This window comes from Lissotriton vulgaris, chromosome 5 (assembly GCF_964263255.1).
Source record: "Lissotriton vulgaris chromosome 5, aLisVul1.2, whole genome shotgun sequence".
Classification (NCBI taxonomy): Eukaryota; Metazoa; Chordata; class Amphibia; order Caudata; family Salamandridae; genus Lissotriton; species Lissotriton vulgaris.
Genome location: NC_141693.1, coordinates 1225306494 through 1225322608, shown reverse-complemented (window position 1 = coordinate 1225322608; position 16115 = coordinate 1225306494). Strand labels below are relative to the sequence as shown.

The following is a 16115-nucleotide window of genomic DNA, read 5'->3' as shown; positions in this document are numbered from 1 at the left end:
ATTTTGCAGCTATGCTGCAAAACAGCCCTGTAACAAAAACGCCCCCCAGGGGCCCAAAACCGGTCCCCACCCGTGCGGTGCACCGGGGAATTGCCTGGTGCTCGCTATGGCCAGTCCGGGCCTGTTTGAATGTAGCTCACTGAGTTACAAACCAACATCAAGGAGCCGCATGCAAACAGCAAGGCAAGTGTTGAACGTTTCTGTTTTTTTCTCTCAAATTTTGCTTAATTTAAGGTTTCTAAAAATGGTGCCCTTCAATTATAATAAAGACTTATTAGTAAGTGCTATTTATATGGTTATTAGTGTAATCACTCATATAGACAATTATATCTGACCTTCTCACAGTGCCTGCGTATAAATATCTTAACAGAGTTTGGAAACTCAAAAACCTGCCTTCAAATCATAGTTTATCTCTTATGTAGTTGTGACAAGATGAACGTTTGTTTCTTCAATGCCATTTGCATCAGGGTGTTAAGCTCCAGTAAGCCTCCAGCCAGGATGGGACTCGAACATTAAGGAGTGCTGGTGGTCCTTTAATTCAGGCATTGTGTTCGATCCAGATGAAACTAAAATTAAGAGAACTCACTTACCCCAAACACAATAGTACCATGGACTAAGAGTTGACCCCAACGCTGCCCTCATTCGGTGTCCGTCGCGGGTCTTATCCACCTAGTGAGGCACACACACAAGTCAGTGAGCTGGGTTCCAAGGGAACAGATAACCTCATAGATGCTATTAAACATTCCTCCCCAGTGCTGAGCTGTCCATTGGAACTAGTGCTGAATGGACGTCCAATGGTCGTGAGCAGCACTGGAGAGGTAGTGCTGCCGTCGGCCAATGCACCGAGGCAGCACTTAAGGGGTTAAAGAAACTTATGTGAAGTCTCTACACTCAACCACATGAGCTGTGGCAGACAGGTAGAGGCTACTCGTGCAGCGTTCTGACTGGGCTCAGTTGTACTGACACTTGGAGCCAGTGTCAAAGTTGACTAGACACCTGTCCTGCAATTAGCTCATGCCAATGCAATTTACAATAGGATCCATTCCTGAGTTGTTTTATCTGGCCCTGGTAAAAATTGGCTGCTGTGCCCAGACAGCATGCCTCAACTCTTGCATACGCATAAAGAGCGGGATGGGGTTGGAGTGCATTGTCAGAGTCAATGGACTAAGCTTTGCCAAGCAAAATGTGGCTATGAAACCCTCACCTACGGGACACTGCATCCCTCAGTGTAACCCGAGGGAGAGAGTGATGGAGAAATGCACAAAGGGTGGACTCCCAGGTCATCAGCAGTGACCTGAGCAGCCCTGCAACCTTCCAACACAGGGCGCCACACTTATCGAATCCAAAATGGGTTCCACTGTGCACACTTTCCAATGGGCACACTGTCCATGCATTCAACCCATGACGCAACAACAACGCACACGCTAATCACGTGTATTTCATAAGCATGGGGAACTGGAGGTCCAGTCAAGGGACCCTGGCAGAACCTTTTAAACAGTGGAAGACTTCAGGCATGTCCCCCTGGGGGAGATAGGTCAAAAATTCAATCACTTCACTAGAGACCATTTTGCCACCACAGCCAATCCCCAAAGCCTGGCTAGAGAGAAAAGTAGTCACATATTTAAACAGGGGTACGCCTTGGGTGGCCCCTCGATCTAGGAGTGCCAGTCTAGGTCCAAATACCATGAAGGCCCATAAGTGAACTCTCTCAATGAGGGACATAAAAAACACAGAAACAAGAAACCGCACAGGAAAAACATAGGGCAAGGGGATCCCCTCTAGTGACATGCACGGGGACTTTTCATCCCAGCAGCTTTGATAACTGTTTCTGTAATTTACATCAACAATGTCATTCGGTGGTATGACTGTGTGGTCAAAATTCACGTGATGTTTGTTACTTTGATGTAATCTGGCCAAAGAGCAAATGGTATCCACTGTCCCCAGTATGTTGGTAGATCAACGGCATGCAGATATCTTACACAGCTAAGGCTATATTTGTGTCCTAGGCATCAAGTGCAGAGGCTGGTTAGAAAAGTCCATTTTTTGGTGAGACCAATGAGAAAAGTTCAAAAAAATTCCGTACACAAAAAACAGTGAGTCTCTTAGCCTCCAGCCCCTCTTTTGGCCAGTGTGTAGGTTTTTGCAGCAAATAAGCCCTAGATAAAAAAAAAAGTCTAATTACTGCTTCTAGGTAGCATATTGCACAGTCTGCACCAAAACTACCTCTAGTGTAGATAAAAAAAAATATATATATATATATATACTGCTCAGGCCGCTTAAAGGGAATTCCTGTAGTACGTCTGAAATAACTCTTCATTTTCTTTTCATATCACAGTGAAAGAGAAGAAAGTGAAATGGACCTTAAAAACAGAACTATCGTAATTAACTTCATCCTTGTGGGATTCCCAGGTCCTCTGCAAACACAAATTTTCCTCTTCATTTTGTACTTGGCTATCTACTTCTTCACTATCACAGCAAATGTCCTGATCATTGTTGCTGTCAAGCTCGACCGGCGCCTCCACAAACCAATGTACTTCTTCATCTGCAACTTCTCTGTCCTTGAGATCTGGTTCACTTCCACCTTCATACCCAAGATGCTCTCCGACCTAGCCATGCAAGACTGCACCATCCCAGTCAACAGCTGCATCGTGCAGTTCTATATCCTCTTTTTCCTGGCAGGCACAGAGAACTTCCTGCTGGGAGCCATGTCGTATGACCGCTATGTGGCCATCTGCAGCCCTCTACAATATCCTATCATTATGGACAGGCAGACCTGTCTTTTTCTGGCCCTTGGCACATGGACAAGTGGCTGCCTGGCTCCTCTTGCGCCAGCCATTTTGATCTCCCAGTTGCACTTCTGTGGTCCACGGCAGATTGATCATTTCTACTGTGACTTTGCTCCTCTTATCAGCCTTTCGTGTACAGATATCTTCCCTGTAGAAGTCACTTTCTTTGTGGCTTCGTCGTTCGTCATCCTGAGCTGCTGTCTTTTCACATTGGTGTCCTATGTCAACATCATCATTGCCATCCTGAGGATCTCTTCCAGCGTGGGGCGGCAAAAGGCCTTCTCCACCTGCGCCTCCCATCTCACCGTAGTCAGTATCTATTATGGGGCAGTCATATTTATGTATGTTCGGACCAGGGCTAGGGCCAATTTCCAACATGAAAAGTTGGTATCCATCTGTTACTCTTTTGTTACTCCAGTGTTAAACCCCATTATCTACAGCCTGAGAAACAAAGAGGTGAAGACAGCCCTGAGGAAGGCTGTGGATAGATTGAAGATTAATGTCTAAATGTTCAAATAGTTGGCAGGCAAGGAAAATGCTCGAATGTGCCAGCAGTCAATAAATGTCAATGATTGGGAATTACCCTGAAAGTCTACAGAATGCCGTGTTTTTTTTCCTGGAGGCAGCTGGAAGCCAAGAATTACACTGGAGGAAAGCCATAATTTACCTCAATAGACAGATAGTGTTATATGAAAAGAGGGGGCTTAGGGGCAGATGTACCAAGCATTTTTGAGTTCTCAAAAGGGCAGATTCGCAGAATCTGATCATCTGCAAACGCAAAAATTGCTTTTCCAACGCAGGAAATCTAATTTTGCGATTCGGTATTAGGAAGGGGCGTGTTTAGGGCGTCCCTTCCTAATACCGAATTGCATCGCTATGTATGAATGTTTTGTGACCACAATTGCGGTCGCAAAACATTTGCATTTTACCATCTACTTCAAGTAGGTGGTAACCCATTTGCAAATGAGAAAGGGTCCCTTAGGGACCCTTTCCCCTTTGTGAATGTTTGTAAAACTATTTTTAAGAGCAGGCAGTGGTCCCACAGATCAATGCCTGCTCTTAAAAAATGAAAAGAAAACTTTAAATTTTTCGTTTTGTAAAACATCTTGTTTTCTTTTAAGAAAAACGGGCTGCTTTACAAACAATAAATATTGCTTTATTGAAAAGCAAACACGGACAGGGTGGTCTGCTGATCTCAGCAGGCCACCGACCCCTTGATTTTTGCGATTCCTAGGGGGTCGCAAATTGCGTTCTACCTCATTACTTCTAGGTTATTTGCGACCCCTTAGTAATCGCAAAAGGCGTACTATAGACCTTCATACATTGCATTTTAGAATTTCTTAATTGCGAATCCTTGGGATTCGCAATTAGGGAATTGCAAAATACTAGCTACATACATCTGGCCCTTAGTCTTTTGTTCACCAAGGACACAGTCCTAGAGTAAGAACAACTTCTTCACACTCATACGAGGTTTTCTGTATCTGTGAGAACTATGGGCCAAATGGATGAAGCATTTTACCGCTCGTACATTGCCCATTTGCATTTGCGGTAAAATGCTTTTTGGCATGTACTAACCTTATTTTGCGAGCCAGTGACCTATTACCGACTCACAAGCTAGGGTTTGCGAGTCACTATTATGAAGGGGCATGTTAAGGGCATCCCTTCTTAATAGCGAGTCATACTGGTATATAGGAACATTTTGTTATCAGAATGCGTCGCAAAAAAAACACAGTTACCACCAACTTTAAGTTGGTGGTAAGTCATTTGCAAACCGGAAGGGGTACCCAAGGGACCCCTTCCCCTTTGTAAATGGTGGCAAACATTTTTTTAGAGAAAGCAGTCGTTCCACGGACCAATGCTCACTCTAAAAAAATGTAAAGAAATCTTTTCATATTTTTAAAATGCATCTCGTTTTCCTTTATGGAAAACGGGCTGTATTTCCCCAAAAAAATAACTTTATTTAAAAAGCAGTCACAGACAGCAGGCCACCATCCCTGTGAGTGCCAACTATTCCCAATGGTTTGCAAAATGCGAACTGTCTCATGAATATTGATGAGGCAAATACATTTGCAACCCATTGGGAATAGCAAACATGATCTGAGACACTTTGGGCCACATGCATCATGCATTTTACTGTTCACAAGCAGAATCGGCCATTTTCGACCCGTAAAATGCATTTTGGTATGTAGGAATTCCAATTTGCTATTTGGTAACATGTTACCAAATCACAATTTAGAATCGCAAATGCATACCGATTCAGTATTAGGAAGGGACGCGTTTAGGGCGTCCCTTACTAATACGGAATCGCAGCGGTATATAGAATTCTTTTGCAGCCCAAAACATTTGTATATTACCACCTACTTCAAATAGGTGGTAACCCATTTGTAAATGGGAAGGGGTTTCCAAGAGACCCCTTCCCCTTTGTGAATGTACGTAAAAAATATTTTTCGAAAGCATGCAGTGGTCTGAGAGAAACTTTACATTTTTCTTTCGTAAATGTAACCCGTTTTGCTCAAAGCAAAATGGGCAGCATTTAAATAAAATGATTGCTTTATTTAATTGCAATCACAGATATGCTTGTTTGCTGACCCCAGTAGGCCACCATCCCTGTGATTGTAGAGATTCCGAATGGGTCGCAAATTGAGACCTGCCTTGTTAATAATAAAGAGGTAGGTCGATTTGCGAGCAATTTGGAAATGCCAAATGAAACTCACTGAGTTTTGTACATTCAAATATCGATTACCTAATTGCGATTCGCAGAGAATTGCAATTAGGTAATCGCTATTTGAAATAATTATACATGTAACCCTATTTTACATAGCTGTTTGCGATTTCCTAATTTTGATTGCAAAAAATCATAATTAGGAAATCGCAATCTTACTTTCTTTGTACATCTGGTTCCAAATGCATGTAAAATATTCAAAAGCATCTGGAAACTCAATTCAACTTTAAACTTCAAACTTACGTAACCCCTAGAAAGATCAATAAGATGTAGGTGCCTTCCACATGCCCTAGGTGTTCCCTAGCAGATGCTGGTTTTTACCATATGGTTTGGGGATGCCCAATAATCAGTGGATTACGGAATAAAGTTGCTGATCAATTGATGGTATCCACAAACAGGACAGGACTCTTCATCCAGAGGGCAAGTCTCCTTGGCCTCTTTACCCAAACCCTGCAGCTATATGTATACAGACAGTAATATTATTCCTTACCACCCTCCCTCAAAGACATAGATGCCTTGTTCCAAACCACAGTTCCAGGAAATCACAGAAGCTTCATGGCTCCAAGTACTGCTAGCAACATCGTGTTCTATTATTTGGTGGGGCCAGTGAGCTTCCTATTGCCAAGCCTCATATGTTGTACGCTTGATTAAGGCATATGCATGGTCTAGAAGCTGGAATGGGCTGGCTCAGGAACAGGAAGGATCAGGAGGGGACACGGTGAGGTCAGAGGGGCTGGCTAAGGGTTTTGGGGGAGCGAGGGGTCGTTTTTAGGGCTAGGTTCAGGGTTGTTTTCAGTGCTCGGTGGATCCATATGTTTTTAGTGTTCATGGGGACAGGGTAGTTTTTAGGGCTCAGAGGGAGGGTTGGGGTAGTTTTTAGGGCTTGAGGGGGTCAGGGTACTTTTTAGGGCTCGATGGGAGGGGTTGCTATTAGGGCTCGAGGGTGTCAGGTTCGTTTTTAGGGCTCAGAGGGGCTTGGGTTAGCTTTTAGGGCTCAGGGGAGGGGTAGTTTTAAGGGCATGGAGGTGCCCGGGTACCTTTTAGGGCTCAGGTGGTTCTGGGTAGTTTTTTGGGCTCAGGATGGGTCTGATTAGTTTTTAGGTCTCTGGGGGGTAGTTTTTGGGGCTCAGGAGGGAGGCTTAGGTGTAAACTTTACCACATATATCCCTTTACCAGTCATGTTTACCACAAAATTGTATGGTATAGGCATGCGGTGTAAAGGAATGCGTTGTTCAGACGCATTTGTGGTTTGGGCCGCATTGTAGAGGCACACATGTTTTAGCCATGCATGCCTCTATCATACAACCACTTTTGGCAGAAACAGATTTGGGGATGACTGCATGTGTGCGGTGCTTGCGTAATTGTGATATGTGCAGTGTAGCAACAGGAATTACAGCACATCTCGGACATGTAGTAGTCCCTATGAACTTTCAAGTGCAAAATCTTATATGTTTAGATATGTTTGCTCTACCCAGAGACACTTTATCTGAAGTGACGAATTTCACCACTATCAATAAAACATGTGCTCTTTAATATGGCCAATCTTCTGGTTCCCTCCTACACAACTGTCTGGGGGAGCAGGAACAAAACCTAACTCGCACTGCATTTCAAAAGATGATATATATATTTTTTCAAGTTCCTTATCTTGAAGATACGAAGAGACAGTGGCATAGCAATAGAGAGATACAATATATCGATCATCTGCAATACACATATAGCAAGCTTCAGTATTACATTGCAAGACAGTTTCATTGCTTGGACTTAAGAAGATGTGTCCGCGTCATCTTCTGGTACCAAAGGTGCCTCACATATACCTCCTCTGTAGGCATTCCAGGTGCCCCAAATTGAGGACCACTTTTTGGGACTTCCCCGTGCAGTGTATACAGTCTTTTCTCTAAACATGCACCAGTCAATGTCAAAATATGATATTTTTAATGTTGGAATGCATTCCCTGTACATGCGCCTCTCGACTCACCCATCACTCTTGACTCACCCACTTCCCTTGCGTTTTTACCCTACCCTTCAGGTTAGTATTTTATGGACACTAGTATTGTAGGAACGGTTCTTTCTTTTTTGCACTTCCAGTTTCACAATATTCTAGTTATTTATTTTTAAAGAGCAAAGATCCATCAAGCTGTGCACCTCTATTTAAACATACCTGATGTTCTGTTAATTCATTTTCATATATTTCAAATTGGTTGTTGAGGACAGTTCTAGACTTTGCAACAAAACTATACCGCTTGCCTGGAAAGGCTCAGTCTATTAAGTTCCTACGCCAATTGGAAAAAGCTAATGTAAGAAATGGGGTTACTGGTTGAGGGGGGTGATACCTTACTCAAGCATCAACCACATTGTCAGGGGGAAGTCACTAGAAAACCCCTAATTAACCTGCGCTCAACCTTCAGGTAGCTTGGCACAGAGCAGTCAGGCTTAACTTGGAGGCAATGTGTAAAGTATTTATGAAGCAAGCCAAACAGTAATAAAGAGAAACACAACACAAGTAAATTCCCACACCAATTTAAAATAATAGAGTAAAATGTAATAAATAATTGAAGACCAAAATAACAATCATCCAATCAGGGGAACAGGAGACATCCAATTTTACAGATTTAAGTGAAAATAGCCTCACAAAGCACAAAGTGCCAACAGTGGTTTTTTGGTCGCGCTAAACCGGGACAAAGTCATAAGTTCAGGCTAACAGCGATGGAGTGCTGCCCAGCTACAGTGACCCAGTTAGGCCTAGTGAATAAAAAAACATAAACCCTGGTTGCAGAGTGATGCGGGGTCCCGAGTTGAGAATGCATCACATAGTGGAGCTGATGCGCGGTCCTGGTGTGGAGATGTGCCGCACAGTGGTGGATCCGGGAGCCTGTAAGGCTGCTATGCAAGATCCTGCATCGTCGTCAAGCTGAGGGACTTGCGTCAAAGTTGTGTTGCGCACCAGTTTCCAAAGAGGTTGCGGGGCTTGCGATATGGAGTTCGTCATAGTCACAAAAGATGCCGTTGATGAGGGGCTTGCGATGAGAAGGCCAGCATCGAGTATGTGTTGCACAATAGCAGTTTGGATGAGTTGCGGGGCTCCAAAGCAAAGTCCTGAATTGGGGATCCATTGTGCTCCGATGCAAAGTTTTGTGAGGCTATGCATCAGTTCAGCTGGGACCACAGCTGGTCAGGCACAGCACGTTCAGGGTTTTGTTGAGGGTTGCACTCCTATTTCCTATACCTATTCCTTCTTAAATGAAAATATTTTCTAGATAATCAAGTGGTGCTGCACCGCTACATGTGCTGTCGACACACGTTACATAAACAAGTAACATATAACAAGTACACAGACTTGGATGCGGTGTGCCCGGTTCACTTTGAACCAAATTCATAAATTTGTTAATCACAATATAAACCACAATCTGCTAGTTACTACATTCTAAAGCATATATTTATTTGTTCATTTTATATTGTTGTTTCATTGCATTTGGTACCATACTGCTAGTACCTCATACTTATCAGTCAGGACAAATAGCACAACCCAATACATTGGTATCTTTTTTGTCACAGGCTCCGGATCAAGGACAACCACCAGCTTAAATTGGACGAGGGCCAACAGGAGCAACCATAAAACACTGCGAGGACAAGAAAAAGGAGGAAAGACACTACGCAGTGGAGTAGGGGCATGTTCTTGGTTCCCATGAACTTCACCAATGAATTGGAAACTGAAGCAACATTGTTTAGGTTCCTGGTTACGTTTGAGTTATTTTTTACCAACATAGTAATCGATGACCACATACAAAATGATTCAGCGACAAATCGGAAGCTACACCTTTCAAACCTAAGAGAACCTAAGAGTACTTATCAAGCTCCCATTACTCATAAGATGTTAGATACGTTTGAAATTATGGTAAAAAAAGACATCAAGAAATGAAACTACGAAACCAGCAGGGGGCAAAACTTTACACAGCATGACAAGAAAGCTATTAGATCCATAGCGAACAATCCCAATCTCACATTACAACCTGAAGACAAAGGGGGAGCTCTTCTAGTAATGGGTACAACCTATTATCATTCTAAAGTTAACCAACATGTGATGGATGAAAGCACATACACGCCATTGTTACCCTAATACACAACTCATGGGGATCTTGAACAAGATTTTACAGAGGGCAGAAGACGTGGGAAGGATTGATGAAAAGACCAGACTGTATTTACCTACGAGTAGCCCACGCAGACACAAACTACATAACGATCTGAGGAATCCCCCATTCCAACCCGTAGTTTCGGGATGCAGATCATTATTTGACCCACTGGGAAGGTACCTTGATAATTTCTTCCAACAATTTGTGCAAAATTGTCATTCCTATATTAGGGACACCACATAATTCCTACACCAACTCCAGGGTATAGAATCATCAGTACAAGATCACTGGTTTTTATGAACTATAGATCTCACAGCATTATATACATCTATCCCCCATGAGGCCGGACTGGAAGCAGTGGAATGGGCACTGTTACAATCAGAAGAAATGATGGCAGAAAAGGTTTTTCTACTGGAACAACTGCAAAACTTTTATGCTCAACTCAGGGGAACATCAATGTTTTTTTGGCACAGTTTGAAGAAAAACATATTGTGAGTAACTCAAGGTGGCAGACAGAAATAGTTTTGTACTGCAGGTTCATTGATAATATATTTGTAATTTGGACCAAAACAAGAGGTGAACTTGAAAATATGATACAATTATTGAACACACGGAACCCCAGGATACAGTTCACGCATACCATTAATGATAAACAAATACATTTTTGGGATGTACTAGTTATGAAGAAACCAACAGGAACAGGTCTTCAAACCCGGATATACACCAAGCCCACAGACAGAAATAATGCATTCGCATTTACCAGTTTTCACCCAAGAAAGCCTTATTCACACCTTACTATTCTCACAGTTTCTGCAAATTTAAAGGATTTGTTCAGATCAAACTGTGAGTACTCTAAAAATCACAGAACACAAACAGAGCTATGTTGAAAGAGGTTACCCGGAAGAAATATTACAGGAATGCATTATGAGGGTGGACAAGAAAGAGAGGATGGAATTATTCACCAAATCCTGTAAACTTAAGAAGGACATAGTAGTGTTTGTTTCTAAATGTTTGACATGTTCACGAGCCATCAAAAGAATGATCAATGTAAGGTGGGAACTTCTTGAAAATGAACCTGATTTCAACAATGTATTCAAAGAAAGCCATTACACGCTTACACAAGAGGATAGAACATACGTGATTTATTGGCAACACCAGATAAGCAACACAACCTGGATGCAGGAAGAAATATACAGTTCAGACACACAGCAGATTGCAATACCAGCAACATCATATATTGCATCAAATGCCCATGTGGCAAGGCCTATGTAGGTAAAACAGAACGCAAAATCAAAGTAAGGCTCACTGAGCACAAAAGTAGGATAAGGGGACAAAGAATAAGACCTCCAGTCTAGCAGCACATTGGCAGGAAGCGAACCATTACATCTTATAATTGAGATATCAAATAATTGAGACTGTAACTATGACACCTAGAGTTGACAAGAGGATGCTCTAACGCAAGAACTATTAGATCAATCGATTGGATACATTAATACCAAAAGGACTGAACGATAGGATTGATATGAGCTGTTTCATATGAATATTCAGCTGTTTCAATAGTCAAACTACAACAGGATATTGACTGGTGAGACAAAGGCCATATGAGCTATAATCACCATAGTCGACATATACCACATCAATATAAAGTACATATCTCACTACAACATTAACACATTTTTTACTCTCCAACCCAGTTGGTTATATTTTGGTGGAGGGCACTGTCATCAGAATTCTATTGTGCAAACTGGGACCTAGTTTAAATAGAGGACAGCACTCCGGTGGGTGGTGTCTAATCCACCTACTGGAACGCGGCAGGTAGATAAGCAGACGTAATAGCAAGTCATACTGATGCACTGTGTAGGCACGTACATTCATGTGTCACCACGATGTGAACCACACAATTTTTATCAGTCCACACAGCATTGGCACTGTGGGTAAATAGAGTAATATTGACACACACCATTGGATAGTAGTAATTTGCATTTATTGCACTGTACATTGGATTTTCATGTTATTGTCACATAATGATTTATAATATAGTTGGATTAACCAGGAAGTTTCATTCACTTTGAATTCCGATAGTTCGCTATTACTGTGTTCATAACAGTCAGTATGCAGCCCCCTGAGGCATCTCGCACTCAGCTTTGTGGAGCGTTTAACTTGTAATGTACACTCAAACATGGTGGCCGTTATCTGGTTAGGGATTTGGTTAAACAGACTTACGTTGTCCATCTTCATTGTTTACACCGCTGATTTACTTCAAAGCAGTTCAGAACACACAAGACACTTCGCCGGTTGGAGGTGAATCAGCTCGGGGAGACTATACATTGCTAATACTAGTAAGCGAGCAGTGGGCATTTTTGCCTTGAGGCTTTGTAATGTTTATTCACATGCATAGACAGGCATGTGAACTGAGTTGCTATTTGTTAAGCATGGGATTTGTTTGTCTATTGCAGAGACAGAGATTGAGTTAATACTAGGATAACTTCTGATTGGAATACACTCATCCTTTAGAGGTGAGAAAACGCACGTTCACTGTGACATGGTTGTTTTTGGATAATCTGTTGCCTGAAGGAACCCCTTTCAGCAATGTTTAATTACCGTTTGGAAGATTTTGATTATAGATTGTTTTATACTGATCGGCACCTCTATTATCACAGATCTTCTACTGAGTAGTATTGCATGAGGTAGGATTGGTTAGAGGACGAGTAATTACTTCATAATGAGAGTGACATACACTGAGTGATTTAAAATCAGTCACAAAGGCACAATTGCAATCCAACACAATGGTTTAGCACCCCACACAGTGTACAATTGACAATAGTAGTCAAAACAGTAATCAAGAAAAACAATTCAGTAGGACTTAAAGTTTTCTTTCTTGCTTTTATTCAAAGTCTTCAAGTAAAAAACGTAGCCAATGCGTTTCGTCCGAAGGACATCTTCAGGGCTACAACAATATACAAAATACATATATTATACAAAAAACTATTGACAATTAAAACACAGGTTTGTGATACATCATGATTACAATGACACAATTACATATCACTAAATCATGAACATAAATAGCCTACTGAAAAGATTTGCTCTTGAACCTGTGTTACTCTTTGAGGAGTGAGGAAAAAACTCTAAAGCACACACAAATGTATTGATTGTAGGTAATTTGTGGCACCATGGAAGGAAGGGAGAATCATTTCCTATTCTAAATAAAGTCTAAGCTTCACTACGGGTTTAGGTTAAAACAAACCAGGACCAGATCTTGCCGAAAGATATTGAGGACGTTTTGTCAAATGGTTTTCTCTCAAGACTTTTTTATTCAGAGCTTCAGGTGTACGTGTCATTAATGGCCTATTTTGAGAGAGGTACAGTATTGTATAATTATACACCACATGAATACAAGTGTGTTGTTTTACAAATAAAACAGGCATATATATAAGACTTTTTTTTTTAAAGTCCTCTCAAGACTTTTATATTCAGAGCTTCAGGTGTACAAGGCATGAATGGCCTAATTTAAGAAGGGTACAACATTGTATCATTATGAATCACACTGATGTGAGTGTGTTGATTTATATTTGCAACAAGCATATATGCCGCATACCTTATTATAAAGGACAGCAGTCAAATCCTTCTATACATCATAGTCAATAGGCCATCAGGAAAGTTTATTTTCATTATCCACAACCCATTTGTGTGGTGTCCGTGATTATCTTGTTCTAAAATTAAAATAATGATCGTAGTTTAACTAAATTATTTATTATCCACTTAGTAGATCAACTCATTTATTTAATAAAAACATCGTCTTTTCCTAAGTGAAACCAAGGCCTTAAAGTCATATGATACAACGCTACCTCTCAGAATAGTGAGAGTAGAGCAAAGTATTACATAGTTAGTATAAAAACAGTCTATTATAGGTCACTAATGCGTAAGGTAAATGCGGTTTTCTTTTTGTACTTATCAGGGAGAACTGAAAAAACCACCAGATTTAACAGCCACATTTCCCAGTATCCAAGTTAAAATGTGAGCTAATGCGTAATTATTATCCAATCCCAACTATCACGGCTGGGCAGTAACAGGCTATGCATTTAAGTAAGACTGTGATATATCAGGAGGTCATCCGAAGTGGAATAAGAGAATGGGGAGTACCGCACACGTTGAATCGCTAGTGTTCATCTAAATAAATAAACCTCCAGGGCCCTTTAACGGAGAAGGAAAGTTCCCAACCCCCGTTAAAGCAAAGTATTTAATCTAAGGTGGAGGTAATAGATTCAAAGCCCCCCCAGTCTTTTACTTACTTCAATCACGAACAGCGTGTGTGTTCTCCCTCGGTCCCGGTCTCGAGTTGGTAGTTCGAGATACATTCGGGAATTGTGGGTTTAAATAGCTCGCAAATTGGCATCAGCTGTGTCTCAGTGCGGGCTCGTTATACACGAGCGCAACAAAGCTTCTGAAAACATCCTCAATATCTTTCGGTAAGATCTGGTCCTGGTTTGTTTTAACCTTAACCCGTAGTGAAGCTTAGACTTTATTTAGAATATGAAATGATTCTCCCTTCCTTCCATGGTGACCGCAAATTACCTACAATCAATGCATTTTTGTGTGCTTTAGAGTTTTTTCCTCACTCCTCAAAGAGTAACACAGGTTCAAGAGCAAATCTTTTCAGTAGGCTATTTATGTTCATGATTTAGTAATATGTAATTGTGTCATTGTAATCATGATGTATCACAAACCTGTGTTTTAATTGTAAATAGTTTTTTGTATAATATATGTATTTTGTATATCTGTTTGTTGTAGCCCTGAAGAAGTCCTTCGGACGAAACGCGTTGGCTACGTTTTTTACTTGAAGACTTTGAATAAAAGCAAGAAAGAAAACTTTAAGTCCTACTGAATTGTTTTCTTGATTACTGTTTTGACTACTATTGTCAAGTGTACACTGTGTGGGGTGCTGAACCATTGTGTTGGATTGTAATTATGTTGGGAGTCTAGGGGTTTATGACTTCAGGTTACTAGCACCCACAACAAACTAATTGTACCGCAAAACATTGGATAAAGTGCAGCTATCTTGGCCCTATACCCCTGTTCTAGTGTTTTACAAAGGCACAATTGCCATTTTGCATGAATACCTAAAACATAACTGATTGTGCATACCTGCAGGCTTGAATTGCTCAGGTGAGGCATGTACAAAGATGTGGGATGAAAAATAATACTGGTTCATAAGAACCTTCAGCACACAAAGGGTTGTTGGCCATATGTGATACTCTATGTATTCTATAATTGTTGAAACGGTGACATTTTGTTTGGGTTTTCAGTTTTGCCCCTGAGGAAGGGCCCCTGCTGTCCCGAAATGCATCAGGCATGAAAATGAACAGGACATAAATATTTTGTGCAGTGCATAAAATGTTATGATTTCATATTTATGTCAAATTATGTTTCAAAGAAATTCATGATATATTTTGTTGTAAGGAAGAAGTATGAGGTACTAGCAGTATGGTACCAAATGCACTGAAACAACAATATACAATTAACAAATAAATATATGGTTTAGAATTTAGTAACTAGTAGATTGTGTTTTATATTGTGATTAATACATTTATTGAATTTGGTTCAAAGTGAACAGTGCACACCCCATCCAAGTCTGTGTACTTGTTATATGTTGACAGCACCTTCAGGCCCACTCCCAAGTGTCCAGGCACCACTTGGGAGGGCAGGATATACAGCTGGCAGCGTCCAGGCACTGGGTTCAAGGTTGTTAAGAGCCTGTTCTGTCCCCGAGGCTCTGATCAGGAGGTCAGTCTGCTAGCCCTTGTAGTCCCTCTGGCAATCCTGTGTTCAAGATGCAGGCCCGGTCCTTCTCACTCAGGCAGGAGGGCAACAGCGCAGCACAGCAGGGTAATAGAGTGGCAGTCCTTCTTGTAGCAAGGCAGCACAGCAGTCCTAATTCTGAGTCTACAACTCCAGATGTGTACTGGAGAGCTGGGTCTTAGGGATCAAATTTTAACCTGATACCCACTTTGCAGTAGGAGAAAGTTCTGGAAGTTTCCACCTAACCCCGAGGTGTCAGGTATCCTCTTCCTCCCTGCCCAGGCCTCGCTTATCTGGGGGCACAAAATACTAATGACAAACCCTTTGTGAGTGTGTTCAGGCAGGGTCTTTGTGATGTGTAAGTGTGGTAGGTGACTGCCTTAAGTCAGAGTGGCCCATCCTGCCAACACCTATCTTCCCTTTGTCTCACGGTCTGGGAGCAATACACAAAATTACTACACCTAGTCATCTGACCCAGGGACAAGCTGCAGGCAACTAATGTTTGGGACAAGCTGCAGGGGTCTAATGGTTGGGACAAGAAAATTCCTACTTTCTAAAAGTGGTATCTTCTGAATTGTGACTTAAAATCCGACTTTAACATTAAAGAAGGCTTTAAATTACAATTCTTTAGATCATTCTACCTGCTCCCAATTTAAAGTTATCACTTGATAAATGTTGTGC

At 41.5% G+C, this 16115-nt stretch overlaps 1 protein-coding gene across 1 annotated transcript; it reads left to right on the top strand.

Annotated features, from left to right (window-relative positions):
* Nucleotides 1–2354: 2354 nt before the first annotated feature.
* Nucleotides 2355–3293, top strand: LOC147712351 (olfactory receptor 6F1-like). The gene has a single exon (XM_086919644.1). It carries the CDS (start codon nt 2355–2357, stop codon nt 3291–3293), a length of 939 nt encoding a protein of 312 aa, XP_086775770.1.
* Nucleotides 3294–16115: the final 12822 nt, after the last annotated feature.